This window comes from Syngnathus leptorhynchus, chromosome 5, assembly GCF_054491065.1.
Source record: "Syngnathus leptorhynchus isolate UIUO chromosome 5, UIUO_Slep, whole genome shotgun sequence".
Taxonomy (NCBI): domain Eukaryota; kingdom Metazoa; phylum Chordata; class Actinopteri; order Syngnathiformes; family Syngnathidae; genus Syngnathus; species Syngnathus leptorhynchus.
In genome coordinates, this window is record NC_141199.1 from 15921537 (window position 1) to 15941545 (window position 20009).

A 20009-nucleotide genomic window follows, 5' to 3' on the forward strand; every position below is an offset into this window, starting at 1 on the left:
GACAAAATTAAGCAAATCTAAACAAACCGTTGAATGATGGCACATAACCAATCGTTAAACTTATTTAATGACCATTTGTATCAAATGTAAGTTCTTCACAAGATTTGCATACTTGACATTTCACTACAAAACAATGTTGAAATCCAAATTGTACCCCTTTGGCTTTGTATGATGCACTGTAAAAATAAAATAAAAAATGATAGATAAGCCGCACAAGACACAACCAGTGTATTGAGTGGTGCTGATATCAGTAGTTTATTGAGTCTGACACATTCATCTAATGGAAAGGAAAGTCAAACCAAGAGGAAAGTAAAAGAAAAATGGATTGGAGCAACGAGGCTTAAGTAAACACAGTAAAAGATGGCTATTATGTTTGTAAGCACAGTCTATTTCTATTAAAGAAGGACTCGCATGATTCACTGTGACTATCCAGTCTACTTGCAACCAGAGAGAAAAATTATAATTTACAGCTTTGTCCGCTTTTGAAGATCCCTAAGCAGTGGATCTTCACTGCCACACACACAAACAAAAAAATAATAAAGCATTGAACAAAATGACTCTGAAAAATAAGTTGTGCCAATTCAGATGAATATTGGAGGCCACGTTCAAAGCCGTCAGATTGTCCTTGAAAATGTTGCCGCCCCAAAAAAACAAAAAATAGTGCAATACCCATTAAACAAGGAAGACCTCGTTACCATAATTTGTTGCTACATCACTTTCCCCCTTTCAGTGCAAGATAATCAAAACAAAACCTCCTGAATGAAATGAAGCGCAAAAGTAAGCAGTTATGAAAAGTACAAATGTGACTAGAAAGGTGATCGATCTCAGGTTCTTTCTGGGTGGTTCTACAAAATTGTATTTTGAGCAACATGAAAACCTGAGAGGAAACAAATAGATAGTGGAACCTCCAAAAGTTAGAAGTCCGCCCAATTTTGAATGTGGAAACAGTTGGAGAGTTGCTTTTTTTTATATTTTGTCACTCCACAGAAAAGTAGATGGCAACAGGGGGGAGGAAAAAAAAAATAACAACCATAAAGCAGGAATCGGGAAAGTCTGCAATATAAGCAATCCAATTATCTAAATGTGGCATTCACACATTTTACAACCAAATACTGCTAAATGACAAACTGCCTTATTTCCAAATGTGAGTAGTTGACTTGGCGTGAGGTGATTTCTTTTTTTTGGACTGATCATCTCGACAATGGCTGTAGAATTTTTTCAAACATTGTTTTTATGCCAATTCATTGCACATCTTCAGTATTTTTTTTTTTCTTGCTCTCGATTTTGGAGGTTCCAATATGTCAAAGCTGGGTACTATATTAAAAATGTGAAATTCTGTATATAAATGTACCTTTAACTTTTTTTTTTTTATTTAAGACGGGCCCCTCAAAACTCAAACAAGAGCAAAGAAAATGTACAAAAAGTCACATCTTAAAACTGGAATTGGACTATAAACATTAACTTCAATCTGACTTAAGTCCGGCATTGCTTCATTAACAGCGAAAAAGGTGAACGCAGAAGGCACCGTGCTTTTGTTGTTTGTTTTTTTTATATACCAAGAGAAAGGAATGCGAAACAGTAAACTATGACTTTTGCTGTACATTTATTCTGTCACGTTTTGACGACAGGAATGGCGTCCTTCATCCCTAGCTGGAAAAAAAACATGAGACAAAGTTTGAACGAAAAGAAACCAGAGCGCCACTCTTCCATTCGTCTGTATCCTTTGCCCCCCCCCCCCCCCCACGTTCAAACATACTGTCATTTGGTGAACATCCTGGATTATTTGGAATAGAAACGAGGCAAAAATAGGTCATCTTGTCCATCCAGCAGTAAAATGTAATTTTTTCGGTATACATTGGTCACAGCAGCGAGGCCTGCCCCGTTTGTGTCGTGTCGCTTCGTCGGCTTTCTGAGCGAGAATGCCAACTTTAGAAAAAGAAGAAAAAACAAAAAAAAGTCTCCATGAGTGCATATTGGCGAATGCAAATTTTGAAAGAGTGGAAGGGTGGGGGTGGGGGGGGGGAAAGGCAGGCCTTTCCCTTCGGAACAGCACAACTTTTGCATCTTCCAACAGTAACTATCATAGAAAATGTGCAATGGAAGGTTAAGTCAAGGCAGATAATCTCTTTTATCCAGAACAACGGGCTGTTTTTTTTTTTTGTTTTTTTTTTTTTAAATGGTAAAGTCTTTCAGTCCCTCCGAATGTGGCACAAAATGACTCCTGGTTGCTTTCCCCACTCAAAATGTACAAATGATAAGTTTGTAATTTCATGTCGTAGCAAAAAGAAGGGAAAAAAAAAAAAAAAAGATCTTCGGCTCCCGTCTAAATAAGCTCGATCGACAGGGTGCGTCACAATTCCAAAGCAAAAGGGGAACCCCCCCTCCCAAAAAAAAAAAAAAAATTAACAGATGACATTGATGAAGCCAGCGGTACGACTTCCCGTTCTCCTCAACGGCGCTGGGTTGTGAAGCGGCCTTCACCGAGGCCTCCAGAGCCCCTTCCGGACCCCATGCTCGGTTTAGGAGCCATGCCGCCCCGGGGTGGGGGTCCCCTGCCGTCGCGCTCCCGCATCATGCCACTTCCCATGATGCCCCGCGGGCCTCCGGGTCCTCGGTCATTGCGCCTCATATCTCGACGGTCGTCGGCGCCACCGGCGCTCCGGATCTCTCGCTCACGTGCCGCCCGCGTCTTCTTCTCCTCCACGTTGAGACGCACTTCGCCTCGGAACATGATGGGCTGCAGGAGGAAGGGCAAACTTAGGATGGCAAGAAAACACCAAAACCAATCAAATACTTTGTATGAGAAAAAAAAAAAAAAAAATTTAACATTACTATGTAAGAAGAAAAAATAGGACTTAAATATTTAGGCCCAATTGTGCAGACCAGCGGTTGGGAATACGTGAGCAAACAGTGACGCACCACCCAGAGAGTAAAATTGGTAATTAAATGTCAATACATGCCCCGTCTACCTTGGCCCCAAGGATTTTCTGCACGGGATCGGAGTCGTCAAACACCACAAATCCAAAGTTGGGGAGCTTGCCGCCGACACCCTTGGTGTTGATGCGCATCTCCACGACATTCCCGTAGGCTGCAACGTAGAAGAAGATCAAAACTATAGGCAATCAATTGGGCTGAGCGTCATTTGAATGCTGTTCGAAGACGACAATTTTGGCCGTACTCATGAAGAAGTCTTTGAGCTCGCCCTCGTCGATGTCGTGCGGGAGGTTGCCCACGAAAAGCTGGTGGCTGTCCGGGTAGCGTACGGTTCGCCTGCCGTCCATTTCGCCGGGTTCACTTTCCCCTCTGCTGCCTGACGCGCAAAACACAAAGAGGACTGATTAGAAGCAGAAATAATTCCTACCAATAATCTCCACCGAGGGTAATCACATTTGTAGAAAAAAAACATGGAAATAAATTCACAACTTCCTGCCTTCATGACGGTAAAAATGTGATTTACCTTTGTTAACAAAACTCAGGTGAGGTTTTCCCATCTGTGCATCCGATGATGGGGCGCCATCTAGTGGTGAGAGCAAAGAGGCACCTGCTTCAAATTTCATTGAATTTCAAAGAACGCCATGGTAGAATGTCAAGTCAATTGGTCAGTACCTGGTCGAGGGCCTCGTGGGGGGAAGACCGGTCTGTCGCGGGTGCGTTGGTCTCTGGATCGGAGCGCCGCCGTCTGCGTTTCTGGTTTGGCTTCGACTCGGGCCTGAGGACGAATCGATTGCTTGTCAATTGTGTATGAATCTTGCATTTTTAGAAAAGCTGCAGATGAGTAATCAATGAAAGACACGTCTCACAGAATGCTTACCTGTGAACTTGGAGCTTTGACAACGTGGGGTGGGATTCCAGAGGAGGTGCCGGCAGGAGGCAGGTTTTTGCTGGTCACTGAGGCCCATGAAAAGGTCTGGGAGGGAAACAGAGATTCGGTCCAATTACAAATTTTTAACTTTCAAAAAAAAAAAATGACACAATGGACATCGTGGCGTTATCACATACCTTGGGTGGCTCCTGTGCATGAGGCGGAGACTCAACCGGGACCGGCGAGGGAGCTTTTTCCTCCGTTTCTTCCAGAACCTTCTCATCCACTTCAGCTTTTATCTCCTCGACCTTGGGCTCGGGTTCTGGCTCTATTTCCGGCTCGGGGGCCGGCTCATCCATCGGTTCCTCCACTCCGTTTCTGCAGAGAGCCAAGGAAAATGGGCTCAATTTTTTTTCCCCCATCGACACCTCAAACAAGACTAAAACCAGACAGGCGTGAACGTACGTGACGGGGTGGGGCTCGTAGTAGGCGCTGCTGTTGGGGCTCTCTTGCAGCGGTTCGGGGGATGCCTGCCTCTCTTCTGGCTCCTCTTCAACTTCCTCCTCTGATTCTAAGTCCGACAGGGAATTTGCAACAACATCAACAACACTGTGCTACAGCAAAATCAGCTAGCTAGGCGACAGCAAAATATCTCACCCTCGTCAAGTTCCGCTTCCGAGTCGCAAAAAACTTCGTCCTCATAGCGGAAGATGTCATTGTGTACGTAGAATTTGTTGGCCACTGAACCCTGGAGAAGGCAATTTCAAAGAATGTATTTATTATTACTCGATCTTGTTAAACAGATAGCACAGCTATGGGGCGTAGCAGCGGTAGCCTACCTCTGGGGCAAGCACAAACGTCTGCATGAACTTCCGCATGGGCTGCCCGTTATTGGAGAGCTCGCCGAGAACCTGCACCACAACGCCGTCGCTGAGCGTGGCGTGGGCGTCCACGTGCCGGATCTTTGTGTGGCACTCGCTGAACTTCAGAGACATGACTTTCTTGTGGATTTCCTACGAGACGGACGCCAAAAACTTGTCAGTCAAGCCACATTTGATTTGCAAGCGTACCACACTTGCGTTGGATGTGAAAACAGAACCCTACCGATTGCCCGTACACTGCTTCCACCAGCTTCCCGCTCGGGTCAAGACCTCCGTGAACATAGGAAGAGTTCCTCCCATAGAACCTGACAACAAAACAGTTGAGGAACGGACCGCGGTCTCCCCCAAGAAGCTGAAAAGCTCCTCGTGCATGCACATGGATCATTACCTGTGCAGGAAGTCTGGTGCCTTGTTTAACAGCGTGTAATACTGCCTCACAAACTCCCGCCCTACAAGCAGGGGACTTGGTTTCTCCATCACCATTTCTTTGGTAAACAATATTAAGTGCTGCAGGGCAGAAAGATGGGGTTTAGTTATAGCACGGCTAAAGTTGATTTACTGTCAGGCTCAATTTAAAGCAAAGATCTTAGAATGGGAAACGAGTAGGAGTTAGGAGCAACTTCCAATACAGCACCGTAGCGTTGACGTAACACTGCAGTTTGCAATTAAAAAAATGACACCCAACCAAGTGCAATACTAAATAGGTAAGAACTTTCATGTCATATGGCACGAAACAAAGACGAGATCGACAGTCTCCGAATATTATAGGCAGGATAAATCCTTGATTTTCAATGGAATAAAGCTTTTGGGAAAAACACAGTTCTTTGTCTCACTTCTAGGCCCGCATCAGTCACACAACAGCTGACTGTTAGCATGGAGGCTAAGTCAGGAGCTACGTGTGACATCACGTCCATCACGTCCATCAAGTCAAACAAAGACGCAGGTCGACATATAATACAGGGCACGCGAGAAAAAGGCTGATTATTAGAAAATATTTGGCACATAATTATGTTTTTCCCCTCATCCGCCTTCGTACAATCGTGGCCTACATGCACAACACGAGCCTCTTGTCTGTAGCATTATGTCATCTCTATTGATTAGCGTGCATTGCGGCCCTTGGACTTGCTGACGATGATCTCAAATAAAAACATAAATAGTGCGACATTTTAACGACTTCCGCGTGTGATAAACAGAATGCCCCCCCCCCCTCCTCCTCCTCCTCCTCCGGCTAGTTCACGCTAACTCGGTTAGCACCAGGGCTAGGCTAACTTGTGGCGTCGTCTTTAATTATTCAGGACACTCGCGGTTAAATTGATCACATTATCGTTTAGTTAAGATATTTAATCATAGAAAAGAACGCAAGACAAAGCAAACGTTATAGAAGGCGTGTCGTTAAAATGAACATGAAATGCAAACGGAGGTGGACACAACGACAAAACAAAAAGCGACGGCAGCCGTTGTTATGTCTACGTTATAAATTGTCCATTACGTCCATTCAATGTCCTAGTTATTCATTATTTCAGAAAAACCTTTTCAAATATTTGCAAACAACTTCACTGTCGAGACTCAACTTGCTAAGTCCTATGCGGTCTGGGAAAAACAAAAGACAGCGACGGGAACCTCTCAAATTCTGTTCATTGCCAGGAAATGTGGAGTGTCTGTACAAAATACTACGAGTTTGTTTGACAACAACAAACTACTAGCAGCTCCTCTTAACGAGCAGTTAAGACGAGACAATGCGGCTAAAGTTAGCATTTAGCTTGTAAGGCAGCCACAACATTAGCGACAGTGAAAGATAGAGGTTAACTTACCGTGTTAAAGACCTATCTATGTAAACAGAAAGGATTATAGTAATAATAATGATAATAATAGTAATATAAGTGACAGTGAACCGCAATTACACAGTCAGGTGTTTACAGGTCTCTCGTCGACAATTTATGATGTGCGAGATACGAGATTGAACATTTAAAGCGATCGGTTTCGATTTATTGTTTTACCCCTGCGTTTTGGAGTAGGAGACCCCAAGCGCGGCGAGCTCACCAATCAGCTGCTCTAAAAACTATGACGACACAGGAGTACTGCCTACGAAAAACTTTATACAACTTGTTCAACATTGGCGAAAGATACATCGTGATTTTTTTGCAATTAAAATCACTCACAAGTATGTTAGTATCATTTTGAAGGTGTTAAAAAAACAATCACAAGAAAAATAATTGTGAAGAATTATCTGAGCCATTCCTCGAGGCAAAACGAACCATGACGACACAGTATTAGTCCTGCCCACAATAACTTAAAGTCACCTGATCATGGGACAAAGTTAGACATGTGTAATTTTTACAATTTTAAAACAAATCTCAGTTTCTTAATAACATATTTGTGTTTCGTGCTTTATTGTAAACACCTTAATGATGATAAATAGTGACGTTTTAGGAAACCGACCAATCCCCAGCCTCAGTTTGGAAAACACTGAGCGACTTGTTGTGATTGAGCGGGTTGCCATAACAACCGGTCAATAAAATACATATGTAATATAATCCATATTAAAATGCAAAAATTTATTCAACCACAATGTTTCAATCTACACAGAAAGCGTACAAATTCTCACCCGGACACCTAATAGATTAAAAAATAAATTGTATAAAAAAAAAAATCCAACATTATTCGTTAAATATGCTAATGATACGTTTAAAGTATCAATAGGCGATTTGTGTCAATTTTCTATGATTTTATTTGACTCCATGACAGTTAATGTAACCCGAGAATTACCGTTTTTCTTTTAGGCGTCGGGGTGGCAGCGAAGGAACAAGATGGCTGTCCCGGGACGAGAAAACTTTTCTCGCTCTCAACCTTTTTACGCAAACCCGACGATTTTCCATCTCCGTTAGTTACTAGAAGAAAACAACCAAGTAATAACAGGCATATTTTGTCTGTGTGCAGTTTTAGAGGGGCGACGTGAGCCATTTTCAAGCCGAAGTTAGTTGGAAGGACTTTGGAGCAACGACGTCGAGTTTTTTCCCCCCTCTATAATAACTTTCTTTAAAGTTTCCCGTTCACTGTGTAAGTTTTGTAGTTTTTTTTTTTTTTTTAGAAAGTCCTAAGTGACGTATGCGCGTTCGGATTAAGTAAGTATCCCGAGTACCATGAGCTCATCATCTCGGCTAAAACCCAAACACGGCGCCTGTGAAGCGAGCGAGGGCATCGAGATGGAGAACATCCAGCAGCAGCATCGGGATTCGATGGCCGTGGGTTTGACAGCTGGTTCTCCGTCCTCGCCATCCAGACAAGCTTGGAGCCGCGACAACCCGGGTTTCGAGCCCGGCGAAGATATCATGGCAGCGGACTGGCCTGCAGCTAGCCCGGGGAGGAGGTCTGCATCCACGGCTTCCAGCAACAGCTGCAGCAGCGCTCTGGGTAACTACAACGTCGGCGGCGGTGGTGGAGGACGCAGCCCCCAAATCCACGATGGAGGAGTCTACCCGAGCCCGAGTGGAGATGAGGGGCAGCGGGGCAGGCGTGAGCACAGCAGCTGTATGAAGCAGATACTCCAGAAAATTAGAAGTAAGACACAAATTTCATGATCAAGTTTATATTAAAATCAGGGTGAGTTGAAATGATTTATATTCCCTTATGTTCCTTTTTAAAAATCAATTGATATTGACCAAAAACTGTGGAATTGCCCCCAATCAGTGGATTAATTAATAAATAATTATCAATTTAATCAATTACAGGAAGTCACCAAGGTATCAAATGTCTCTCAAGAGGATGTTTGTAAACTGAATTGTTATTAAATCTGAAGTTCACTTTACAATTGCTGATTTTTTTTTTTTTTTGGTCAACATCTTAGGGCACACAATGAGTTTTTCTTTTTTTTGCAGTTCTGTGGGGCACGGAGTTAATGGAGAACAGCAACAACAGTCGCGAACGCTACTTGTGGAATGTTCTGAGAGAGATGCTCACCTACGTCGCCTTCCTCATCACAGTTTGCGTCTGTAAGTAACCCATTTCAATCCTGAAATGACATCGGTGACCTAGGGACCAAAAAACACCATGAATCAGTTGAGCAGATGGAATAAACCGGAGCATGAGGATTAAATAACCTGACAATTTGAGAGAATATGCATGTCCAGCATTTTGCTCTTTTCTTTTTTTTTTTTTTTTGCTGCTTCAGTCAAACTCATGTGGTTAAGGGCGGTTCAGGAAAATGTTTCCTGGCAGAGTCGGATAAATTGGTCTTTTATAACGGCTTCACTGAACTGCTGTTTCTTTTTGTAAAAGAAGTTGATGTCTTTAAATGTTTTTTTTTTTTTTGTGTTTGATATGATGTGCAGTGACATACGGGATGGTGAGCACCAACATGTATTACTACACCAAATTCATGTCACAGCTTTATTTGGACAAACATCTTTCCCCCGGAGAGGACACCACGTTTAGGAGCCTTTCGACTATGGAAGACTTCTGGAAGGTACGTTACGATCCGCGGGAATCAGAAACGGCGTAGTTTAAATCAAGGTTGGGAAAAGTATGCCAAAAGACCTGTTGTTGTTTGTTTTTTCCCAATCAATATTAATTGATCTCATGATTGCATCATTGGTAGCATTATCGTTAAAAATGAAAAGCGTAAACTTTAATTTGAGAAAACAAATATATTCTATATTTTGGCTAACTGCTCTATAATCACGTTTCCTCGTCCTTCTCAGTACACAGAAGGTCCTTTTCTTAACAATATGTACTGGGAAGTGTGGTACAACGCCAGCCTGCCCGAGAACCCCACTCACATCTTCTACGAGAACCTCCTGCTCGGGGTGCCTCGCCTCCGGCAAGTCAAAGTCCGCAATGAGTCGTGCAGAGTCCACGAGGACCTACGTGACCAAGTCCGCGACTGCTACGACGTTTACACGCACGCCAACGAGGACACCGCCCCCTTCGGGCCCGGGAACGGAACGGCGTGGACTCACGTGGCGGAGGCCCGCGCTAACGGGAGCAGCCACTGGGGTCGTGTGTCCAAATACGGCGGCGGGGGTTACTACCAAGATCTGTCCCGGACCAGGCAGGAGTCTGCGGTCCAGCTACGCTTCCTCAAAGACCACCAGTGGCTCGACAGAGGCACTCGAGCCGTCTTCCTCGATTTTGCCGTCTACAACGGTAACATTAACATCTTCTGCATTATCAGGTGAGGAACATCTGCTGAAAGGACAATTGGAAAAGCATGAGCAGCAATGTCTAAAAGCTGGAACGACATTTGTCAGGTTGTTGATGGAGTTCCCGGCAACTGGCGGGGCGGTGACGTCCTGGCAGTTCCAGACGGTGCGTCTCATCCGATACGTGTCCAGCTGGGACTACTTTGTGGGCCTGTGCGAGGTCATGTTCTGCCTCTTCATCCTCTACTACGTGGTGGAAGAAGCGCTGGAGATCCGCATCCACCGCTTGCATTATTTCAGGAATCCGTGGAACTGTTTGGACGTTTTCATCGTCACCGTACGTTTTGCCTGATTTCTCCGTCATTTTCTAAACTCTAATCATGTGATGTTCAAATATATCGCGGTTTCCTTTTTGCAGTTGAGTGTGGTGGCCATTATCATGAACATAATCAGAACAACCATGGTCAGCCACCAGCTGAAGAGCCTTCTGGAGAACTACAACACACACCCCACCTTCGAGCCTTTGGCCAACCTGCAGCTCCAGTTCAACAACTTGGTGGCCGTCATCGTCTTCTTTTCCTGGGTTAAGGTATGCCTTGCAAGTTCTTTTAAGGGGAATAAATGAACTGAACTGAAGCCACTTCCATCAGCTCTTCAAGTTCATCAACTTCAACAAGACCATGAGTCAGCTGACGGGCACCCTGTCTCGCTGTGCCAAGGACTTGATCGGTTTTGCCATCATGTTCTTCATCATCTTCTTGGCCTACGCCCAGCTAGCCTACCTGCTTTTCGGAACTCAAGTCAACGACTTCAGCAGCTTACAGTCCAGCATGTAAGGACAACACAGCATTTCCTTAAATGCTTCTGAAGCACATTGTCTGTTGCTAACCAAACTTTGATATAGTTTTACTCAATTCCGCATCATCCTGGGAGACTTTGAGTTCTCCGAGATCGAGGAGGCCAACCCGGTGCTGGGGCCCGTTTACTTCACTACTTTCGTCTTCTTCATCTTCTTTATCCTCATGGTGAGCACACACACTTGCGTAACTAAATGTCTACTCCGATGACACGTCATCACATCTTCACCACAGAACATGTTCTTGGCCATCATCAACGACACCTACTCCGAAGTGAAGGCCGACATGTCTCAGCAGAGGTCTGACATGGAAATGAGCGACCTCATCAAGAAGGTAAAAAAAAAAAAAAAAAGGACTTTACCAGCTTTAGACAGGATCAAATTCAGGAGCGTCTGTTCCTTTAGGGTTGTAACAAAGCCTTGATGAAGCTCAGGCTGAAGAAAACGGCGGTGGACGACATCTCGGATAGTCTGCGTCAGGCTGGAGGCAAGCTCAACTTGGATGAACTGAGACAGCATTTAAAGCGGTGAGCTTGGAACAGAAAGTCAGATACCACAAGATAGCGCTAAAGGACTACTTTTGTCCAATGCAAAGAGTTTCCAAGATGCCACCAAAGTAATACTAATATTGCTTTGGCTTGAATTCAAAATCAGCGAATAGGTTTAGAGAATCAGAATTTAATTGGGATATTATATATGATATACCTTTTTTTGCGGTTTATGTCTCGGCACAGAAAAGGCCACACGGATACGGAGATCCAGGCCATCTTTGCAAAGTATGACCACGACGGTGACCAGGAGCTGACGGAACACGACCACCAGCAGATGAGAGACGACCTGGAGAAGGAACGAGTTAGTACAAAGACCATTATTATTTATTTTCGCAATATTACAACTTCTTTTATGACTGTGACTTTTCAATCACATCATGATTATTTTTATTATTATTTTAATATAATAAGCAAAGCAAATTTATTGGGGGGGGACGTTTCAACACAAAACATTGATACAAAATGGTTTTATGTTAAAAGTAAGAAAAAAAACGTTTCAAAATTTTGTTTAAGTGATGTTTTATAATATTGTATAGTGAGTGTTTTTCAATCATAGATAAATTGCCTTGGCAATGAAGCCCGTAAACACAAAATAAAAGATTAACAATCACCCCTGATAGTTTATTGGGCTTTTGTGAATGTGTGCACAACAACAAAAAATAACCATTAAAAAAAAAACACAAAGGTAACCAAAATAATCACATATAAATCTTACCTAAAACACTTTCAAGGCATTCCACACAGTTGCAAACTATTGGCTTCCCAGCACGAGTCCCTCTAGTGGCATGGAGGTAAATTACATCAATGCAAAACTAATGCAAAAGGGAAAAAAAAAAATGGGAGCACATGAAAGCAGTTTCATGACCTCAATTTCGTTTGCAGGAGGACTTAGATCTGGAGCGCAACTCTCTGAGTCGAGCGTGCAGCGGGCGAAGCTTACCGCCTCGCGGCCAGGACGATTCGGAGGAAGACGACGACGAAGACAGCGGGCACAGCTCCCGGCGCCGCGGCAGCAGCTCGGGCGGCGTCTCCTACGAGGAGTTCCAAGTGTACGACACGCTTGAACCCAATAAGGGGGTCGAGGGGGGGGGCACCGCCGTAACGGCCGTGTTGTCCTTTGCAGGCTGGTGAGACGCGTGGACAGGATGGAGCACTCCATCGGCAGCATCGTGTCCAAGATCGACGCCGTCATCGTCAAGTTGGAGGCCATGGAGAGGGTCACGCTCAAGAGGAGGGATGTGTTGGGAAGACTTTTTGAAGGAGCCATGGAGGTATGGTAGTTTTTCACAAAAAAAGACAAAACCCGCTACTTTTGAAATCCTAATAACTTTTGCGTCGTCAGGAGGAACGCGGGAACGGTCGGGACGCCGACGCTCACAGCGAGCAGGAGCGTCTGGTGAGGGAGGAACTGGAGCGCTGGGAATCGGACGATGTCTCCTCGCAGGCGGGCCACCCGGGAGGACGCCCACGCCCCCCTTCTTCACTGTCCTTGGACGTAGCGGACACCAATGGTAGCGCTCACGTGTAAAAAAAAAAAAAAAGCAAGGTTAAAAAGAAAAAAGACACTTTATTGCAAACAAAATGGGAGCAATTAAAACAAAAACCTCGGATGCACTGACAGTAAGTCTCCAAAATAGCAATACTCGATTCTTCCCGTCGGGCAAATAAAAGGATTGAAGGAAAAGTATTAGGCAATGAAATACTTCAAACAATTTATGTACATTTTTACGAAAAGATGAGCCACTGAGAGCTTAAGTGTGATACCTCCATTTTGTTTTTCGGAAGGACACGTCTGACTCAAGCGTTGTGGCTGCAAAATCCGGGGGACTGTTGTTGTAATTGATATGGCATTGATTTAAAAAATCGTTGGAAAAAAATCGGTAAAATATCAGTAATCTATGTAATGTATGCTCCAATTTGTACGACTTTATTCTATTCTTTGTATCCTTTTTATGACTTCTTTGCTTTACGGTGTGGGCCTTAATACGCATTTGTAGCAAACGGCAAACTGCCAGCATCAAATATGGTTTGGATTTTTTTTGCACACGTTCACATTCCACGTGTCACGCTTGAACACGCACTTTTCTACGATGTTCATTTGGTTGATTTTAATTGACAGTAGTTGCGTTGATATGCATTTGGCCTCGAAGCTTCCAATGAGCTAGATTATTATCGGTGTTGTATACACACAGACACACAGACACACAGACACACACACACACACACAGACACACACACACACACACACACACACACACACACACACACACACACACACACACACACACACACACACACACACACACACACACACACACAAAATATAACTTGAAACAAACTTCAATTTGGAGTGCAAATAGTGTTCATGGGAAACCCATGCATTTATATTTTATCCTGTGCTGTAAGATTTTCTTATCTACCTTTTTACAATTAAAAGCGATATCAAATTTGGAGTTGTTTTTTTTTCATTTTCCAAACCGCTTATCCTCACATCACAATTTTGCTATCTAATATTTACAGAACTTTTATGTTTGAGTCAATACATCTGCTATTTTAAAGTAAAAACAAACCACTTAGTGCTTTTACCATGACATTTATATGCAAATGTAGTTGTACAAATGGTTTGAAACAATAAAATAAAAACAACGCCAGTACAGTTTGAAATGTTTACTGCAGAGCTAAATAAAACAAATCAAGTGATCTGAGTGCCAAGTACAATAAAAAGCACTTTTAAAAATAATGGATCAAAGGTCGCTATTTATAAATAAACAATGTACAATGTGAGCTACCTTTTTTTAGGTGAACTTCTTCATGTAGCGAAGTTTCAGGTATGAAATGAGCAAGAAGGCCACTAGCATAACGGCTAACGCTACGTGGTTCTGCCACAAGCCCCACGTGTCGTGCTGGCTCCCTAAATAGTCCAAGTACTGCTCCCCCGTACATCTGGACCCAAACCACAAATGTTTACATTGTTGTTTTATGACAACTGGAGATCGTGTAGTTTTTCTACTCACGTATGTCCAACCTTGGTTGCCACACTGCAGTTGCAACTGGACACACTGGCAGCCATGTTGGCATTCTGGCAGAATTTTAACCCCACAAACTCGTTGATCTTCAAGGCCTGAAGATCCGAAAGTCCAAAGTGAGCGACAAACGACTTAAGGGAAATCCGTTCCATCGACTTGGACTTACCGCGAGGCCGTAGCGAGGTATACTGAAATACTTCAGCCACGCCAGCCAGTCCATGACGCTCGGAAGGTTCACCAGAAGACCCGAGAAGATCTACAAAACGTACGCCCGGACATGGGATACATTGTGATATCATACGGAGATGTTCCTCTCACCATCATGAAGACAAAGGTGATGGTCATGAAGATGTTGGCGAGGGCAACCACCGTCTGGTCTGCCGAGATAGCCATGGTCATGGCGGTGGCCGTGTACGCCACCAAGGTCACCGTCAGCGTGAACACAAAGAATGCGGATAAGGTGCACTTTAACCCTGAAGATCATATGGAGCGTGATGGGAAGAGACAAACGTAGATGAAATCAATTGAAATACTAGAGGGGCAAAATTGTCCGTACCGATCATAAAGTATACACCGCAGCTGAAGATGACGGAGGTGACGGTACGTAGGACCATGTCGGACAACACCTTGGACAGGAAATAGACGGACACTCTGTAGTAGCCGCTGATGTACTCGTGCCTGCGGCAAGAACCGGTTGGCATCATGTCAAACTTTGGCCATCCATACATTTTTCTTTTGAACAAAACGAAAACTATAAAGATGAAAGTTTGTTGACTATGTAAATGAGCATTTTAAAGTTCATTGATGAGACTTTAATATTGGTGGGGTTTTTTTTACAAATAATTTTTTTTTGTACATTAAAAACTATCACTACAGGGAATATATCTATTTTTTTTAAATATGGCGTCCATTATTGCTAACTTGAAACAAGAACGTACGTAAAGAGCTTCCGCTCAGCGATGAAGAGCTCGGCCGCCGACACTGTGCTGAAACACTGGTTGGTCGTGATGAAGAAGAGCGCCCCCATCCTGGAGAAAGCAGAAGACAGCGATGAAGACCGCTTTCCACTCGGTGACCCCTTCACGGGCGTCCTTAAGGGACACGCCGCTTAAGTAGTGTGAATGCAATGACCTTCTGCTGGGTCTGGGAGAGCGAGCGCTTGGGCTTTGCTGACCTTGTGAGTACCAGCTTGTGCCAACATTAAGAGGATTAGTAAGTCCCCATAGGAATGAATGCAATTCTCATTTTTGGACATTACAGTACAGGAACCGTATCGTTTGTTTTTCTGACACGAAATGGTCGATTTGAAAAGACAATTTTTCATTTGACACAATTCTTCCAAAATGGAGACATGCGTTCTTCTCACCTGTTCTGGATGCCACTTTGATCGTCTTTGACTCGGAAGAAAATGGCTCCCACAATGAGAGCCAGGAATATATGCACGCCCACCTGCACACGGACATGGGGATGGAAAGAAAATGCAACACTCTTGTTTGAAACTTGTGTGGACAACCACTGAGCCCCCCCCCCCCCCCCAGGCGGAGGGGGTGTTTGGGGAGGGGGGGGTCACCAACAGCAGAGAGTGAGAAAAGGGAAAACAGACAAGTTTTAATCCCAACAATTGAGACATTAAGACAGAACTAAGCGGTTCCCAGGATGAAAGGATCAGCTCATGACGCCGGAGTGATGAACCGTGACAACGTCATGTGATGCGTCGCCCGTAACCGCGGCCGCACGGGGCGGGGGTTAATGCCGGTTTGGGTTCAAGGAGGGGGGGGCTTAGGCCAGATATGATATCAAGCCCAAAGGAGGCAAGAGTCGGGTCACCGCAGTCACCAAAGCCGATTAGGGCGCCCACGCCGTCCAGATCCCCACTTGCGGGATTATGCGGTTTTATCTGGGCCCAATTGGCTGTTAATAATTCTTAAAGTGAGGAGACTTCTCAAGGCTTTGAAAAGTCAGGTTGATCCCACCAAAAAGGCCTCCAACATAAAATCATCTTTGATGTTTGCAAAAAAACACAGACGTTTGGTGGGATCAAGATTCCAAATTGTCCCACGAAAATCCTTTCATTGGGCATTTTGGAGGTTTAAATTGGTAACTTTAATTTGGACTAACATCCCAACGTTTGCGTTGAGTTGAAGACTCCAAAGCTTGTGTATTACCTGTGCCACAGACGTTTGTGGGTTCAGTAGGAGGTTCTGGAAGGTTCTGTGCAGTACCCAACGCATCTGGTGGCCAAATGAGGTGATATAGGTGACGGTACGAGAGGCGGGCGGCGCAGAGTGTCGCTTGTCTTGAGCGATGCGTTGCAGCTGGACTAGCGTGTCGCTGCAATAGCTGCTCTTCTTATACTCCTCCACCAGTCGTTCTTCCATGCTCGCTCTGGAGCTGCTCACCTCCGAGTTCAACTCTAACCCAGGAGACAAATGTCAAATAAATTGCTCGGTGGCACGCTACATTGTAGATATCGAATTGTAAACACGGCATGACCTTCAGAAAGATTGACTTTAGACGTGCTGGTGACAGTGAAGTCTCCATTGATCACATCCAGGAAAAAGTCAGCTGGGTTGTTGTGGGGCTCGCAGGAATATCCTGAAAGACAACAGGAGTAGATCTGAGTCATAGCTGAGCTTAATGGAAACATATCGAAAACAATAGGGGGCCTAAGATTGACCCCTGGGGAAGTCACACTGGGTAAAATGATCACCAATGTTTGCAAAGTAGTCCAATGTGTTTGGCGCCGGTCCGTGGTACACCATCTTGCCTCCAACCAACAGAGTGAGCGAGTCAAAGAGTCTGTAGATGGAGTAACGAGGCTGGTGGATGGACATGATGATGGTTCTCCCTTGATTGGCCATCCTGGAGCAGAAACAGTTTGAAGAAGAAAGATGAGATAGATGGCTAGACCGGCATCATTTGAGTAGATACCTTCGTAGCAATAGCAGGACAGAGTTAGCTGTGCTGGCGTCAAGGCCCGTGGTGGGTTCGTCCAAAAAGAGCACAGGAGGGTCGATGATCAGCTCCATACCAATGTTGGTCCGTTTCCTCTCACCTCCCGAGATGCCACGAGTCATCTGAGTGCCCACCTGGGGAAGAACGGCGTAGGAACATTTTCGACAAGGAGACATTCGCCAACGGATCTTTCTCGATAATTCACCTTGCAGTCGGCCACCTTGGCGAGGCCGAGTTCCGTGACGAGGTGATTGACGCGGGCCTCTTTTTCGCGCTCCGACACACGGGCGGGTAGACGCAATGCTGCTGAGAAACGAAGATTCTCTCTCACCGTTAGCGTTCCCATGACCACGTCGTCCTGGTACAGAGTAAGAACTAAGTGTCAGAGCCATACAATCTCATGTCCATCCATAATTTAGGGCAGATTACAAGATAATAACATTCAAGGGACCGATGCTAACGTGTGATTTGTTTTGTAAATAATAAATGGATCTAAAAAGGTACCTGGACGACGTAGCCAGACAGACATTTGAAGTTGGGTGGTTGCGGCGCTCCGTCGATTAAAACTTCCCCCGAAAGGCCAGCGGGATCTTTTCTCGCAGCGAGAATATCCAAAAAACTGTTTAGAAGGACATGATAAATAATTCTCGATATCGATGTTTTTTTATTTTGACAAATTCAGTTGCACTCACGATGACTTTCCACTTCCGGTGGGGCCGAGAATTGCGTTCAAGCCAGGTCTCATGATACCACTGAAAACAGAAACAAGGCAATAATATTGATATTGATCCAAAAGCAGGATTAAAAGAAATCTTTTTTTTTAATTTTTTTATACAGTTCTTGTATTGAATCTCATTAAACTGTCTGAGTAGCCAAAGGCTTCAGCCAGAGTTCCTCCCCTCCCACAATATGTGCAGCGTTATAAAATGGAATTAAAAGATTGACCACAAGCCTGGCCATGGGTCACGTGACGTCGTTTTAATGCGTTCCCTTGGCAGACGGCGACAATGCTGAGATTAAAAGTGGGAAACCATGCCTAATATCATATGATTAACGCAAGGAATAATTCATTCTTGCATGAGAAACACTACACGGGAAAATAATGTCAAGTGGGGACTTTCACACAACTGTGGATTAAAAATAAAATATTGTCACAAAAGGTCACGTTGACTGCGCTCAAGTTATGAGGGAAGAAGGTTGGAAATAATTTACAGCTAAGAAGGAACTAAAAGAAAAATATCGATTAATTATTATTAAAGGCGGAAAGAAAATAAATTAGGTACTCACTTGAGATCCAGCAGTATCTGGCGAGTAGTTGAGGTGTTTTTGCAGAAGAAGCCGTTTGTCTCGTGAACCTTGTAGCCCACCTCGTGAAAACTGACGGTGGAGCCGCAGAGCTGCTTGGCCGGCGGCTCCGTAACCGTGGCGACCCTCGAACCCATCAGGCCGTTGACGCCCATGTCATCCAGCATCGCTATGTTGATGTGACAACCTCGCTCCATCTTGTATCCTGTCATGGAAAATACTTTTGGAATATTTCGTTTGGGTAGCAGTCGCACATTTTTTTTTTTTGTCGATGGCTGAAAACGGCAAAAAAAATAAGCGCAAAATGTCCGCTCGGAGGAAAAAATAAAAATCACAGATGACTACCAAATTTGGATTTGAATTTTGACAGTGTGACCAAAATGGCACATACATATATTTCAAAAGAGAGAGCAGAGTGGTTGTGCGAAGTTATCCGATGTGCTTATTAAATATGAAAGCAAAAGAGAAACTCACCTGGGGGGGGGCCTTGCAAGCAAGCGAGCGTCGCTGCACTGGTCAGGAGGTGGCGAGGGAGACTGACGAGCATCTCGAGAGCTCCGAGTCAAAGGTCAACGTCACAGCGTGCTGCTTTAACCCTTCGCTCACCAAACACACTCACTAATCCATTTTTATGACAACTTTCATCAGGTTTCATTTTTTTTTTTTATCCTAATCTTGTTTTTTGTGCTGTACATTCTTGTATTTTCAGTTAAATTGAAAGGAGAGAGAAAAATATTTTCCACTATGAACTAAAGTTTTTTAGAATTATTGAGAGCCTTATGGTCATGTAATTTGACTTTATCACAACAGAATTTTTTTTTTTTTTCAAAAGTGAACATTACTACTACCACCGCATTAATTGATTATTATTAATTAAAAAAAAAAAAAACTTTTGAAAAATATCCAGAAGCACAGATTTAATGAAGTTACAAATCATTGGTGTGTAACATAAAACATGTCCACTCTGTACAATACGTCCCAAGTATACATTCCACATGTAACGACGATGACTTAAAAAGGCAACGAAGAGAAATAGTTCACAGATAAATGGGCTTGCAACATTTAACCAAATATTTACAAACATGGATTGACAGACGCTGATAAATTACAAGCGGAGGTTAGTTATGCATACAATGAAATGGTTTTGCATAAATAGCTGCTATTTTTACACAACATAACCTGTCTGGATTCATCTCAGTGCCGTTCTCATTCATCTTGGTGTAAAATTTTGATCGTGATTACAGAAAATAAGTGTTCGTAAATGTCAGTTTTTACAAATGTCAGCTTCACTCGTAGAACATTCTGGCAAAAAAAAAAAAAATGCTGTTCATTCCCGACTCGCTAGACTGTGCAAACCGTTCCTTTACAAGTCATTTTTGGTAATGATATTTTAAGAAGTGCAAGGGAGGGGGGGGGGGGCACAATCTCGGTCATGTACAGTGCTCACGACCATATGCAAGTTATTCAACAGATTTGTTTCTACGCTAGGAAGCTA

The 20009-nt window shown here is 43.9% G+C and overlaps 3 protein-coding genes across 7 annotated transcripts; 1 reads left to right on the forward strand and 2 right to left on the reverse strand.

The window, feature by feature from the left end:
- Window positions 1-51: 51 nt before the first annotated feature.
- Window positions 52-6656, reverse strand: g3bp2a (G3BP stress granule assembly factor 2a). Of its 4 annotated transcripts, none has more exons than XM_085911436.1 (13): window positions 6495-6656; window positions 5072-5190; window positions 4907-4988; window positions 4642-4815; window positions 4460-4550; window positions 4268-4373; window positions 4000-4180; window positions 3812-3907; window positions 3607-3709; window positions 3458-3517; window positions 3179-3310; window positions 2961-3088; window positions 52-2737 (listed from the first exon to the last, which is right to left on the reverse strand). In XM_085911436.1, the coding sequence occupies exons 2-13, from the start codon at window positions 5164-5166 to the stop codon at window positions 2450-2452; spliced, it is 1536 nt and encodes a 511-aa protein (XP_085767562.1). In that variant the 5' UTR covers window positions 5167-5190; window positions 6495-6656; the 3' UTR covers window positions 52-2449. The 4 variants fall into 4 exon arrangements, with proteins under 4 accessions (XP_085767562.1, XP_085767563.1, XP_085767560.1 ...); XM_085911437.1 differs by lacking the exon at window positions 6495-6656 and adding an exon at window positions 5733-5842; XM_085911434.1 differs by lacking the exon at window positions 6495-6656 and adding an exon at window positions 5517-5656.
- A 113-nt stretch (window positions 6657-6769) lies between these two features.
- Window positions 6770-20003, reverse strand: abcg2d (ATP binding cassette subfamily G member 2 (JR blood group)). 2 transcript variants are annotated; one of them, XR_015066005.1, is made up of 21 exons: window positions 18989-20003; window positions 18497-18719; window positions 17902-17961; window positions 17714-17828; window positions 17415-17567; window positions 17186-17343; window positions 16965-17116; window positions 16748-16849; window positions 16420-16667; window positions 15621-15703; window positions 15193-15282; window positions 14811-14932; window positions 14573-14727; window positions 14421-14510; window positions 14243-14349; window positions 12169-14171; window positions 11944-12040; window positions 11383-11514; window positions 11040-11184; window positions 8641-8711; window positions 6770-8209 (listed from the first exon to the last, which is right to left on the reverse strand). XR_015066005.1 is itself a non-coding variant. In XM_085911433.1 (16 exons), exons 1-16 carry the CDS (start codon window positions 19059-19061, stop codon window positions 14024-14026), a joined length of 2079 nt encoding a protein of 692 aa, XP_085767559.1. In that variant the 5' UTR covers window positions 19062-20003; the 3' UTR covers window positions 12052-14023. The 2 variants fall into 2 exon arrangements, 1 of the variants encoding a protein (XP_085767559.1); XM_085911433.1 differs by lacking the exons at window positions 6770-8209; window positions 8641-8711; window positions 11040-11184; window positions 11383-11514; window positions 11944-12040 and having other exon boundaries at window positions 12052-14171.
- Window positions 7461-13555, forward strand: pkd2 (polycystic kidney disease 2). Its single transcript, XM_085911432.1, has 14 exons — window positions 7461-8241; window positions 8559-8672; window positions 9012-9145; window positions 9381-9853; window positions 9930-10158; window positions 10240-10410; window positions 10472-10653; window positions 10726-10846; window positions 10913-11011; window positions 11083-11204; window positions 11412-11529; window positions 12111-12277; window positions 12352-12499; window positions 12571-13555. The coding sequence occupies exons 1-14, from the start codon at window positions 7824-7826 to the stop codon at window positions 12754-12756; spliced, it is 2682 nt and encodes an 893-aa protein (XP_085767558.1). The 5' UTR covers window positions 7461-7823; the 3' UTR covers window positions 12757-13555.
- Window positions 20004-20009: the final 6 nt, after the last annotated feature.

What these genes read in the sequence shown, in the direction of transcription:
- pkd2 (XM_085911432.1), top strand. Translation starts at nt 7,824, where the DNA reads ATGAGCTCATCATCTCGGCTAAAACCCAAACACGGCGCCTGTGAAGCG. An exon ending in TGGACGTTTTCATCGTCACC is followed by an intron (nt 10,159 to 10,239) that starts GTACGTTTTGCC and finishes TCCTTTTTGCAG; the next exon opens with TTGAGTGTGGTGGCCATTAT. An exon ending in CTGAGACAGCATTTAAAGCG is followed by an intron (nt 11,205 to 11,411) that starts GTGAGCTTGGAA and finishes GTCTCGGCACAG; the next exon opens with AAAAGGCCACACGGATACGG.
- abcg2d (XM_085911433.1), bottom strand. Translation starts at nt 19,061, where the DNA reads ATGCTCGTCAGTCTCCCTCGCCACCTCCTGACCAGTGCAGCGACGCTC. An exon ending in TAAAGTCAATCTTTCTGAAG is followed by an intron (nt 16,668 to 16,747) that starts GTCATGCCGTGT and finishes CTCCTGGGTTAG; the next exon opens with AGTTGAACTCGGAGGTGAGC. An exon ending in CGGTGTATACTTTATGATCG is followed by an intron (nt 14,728 to 14,810) that starts GTACGGACAATT and finishes TATGATCTTCAG; the next exon opens with GGTTAAAGTGCACCTTATCC.
- g3bp2a (XM_085911434.1), bottom strand. Translation starts at nt 5,606, where the DNA reads ATGGACGTGATGGACGTGATGTCACACGTAGCTCCTGACTTAGCCTCC. An exon ending in CCCACGAGGCCCTCGACCAG is followed by an intron (nt 3,518 to 3,606) that starts GTACTGACCAAT and finishes TCTCACCACTAG; the next exon opens with ATGGCGCCCCATCATCGGAT. An exon ending in CCTGAGTTTTGTTAACAAAG is followed by an intron (nt 3,311 to 3,457) that starts GTAAATCACATT and finishes TTTGCGCGTCAG; the next exon opens with GCAGCAGAGGGGAAAGTGAA.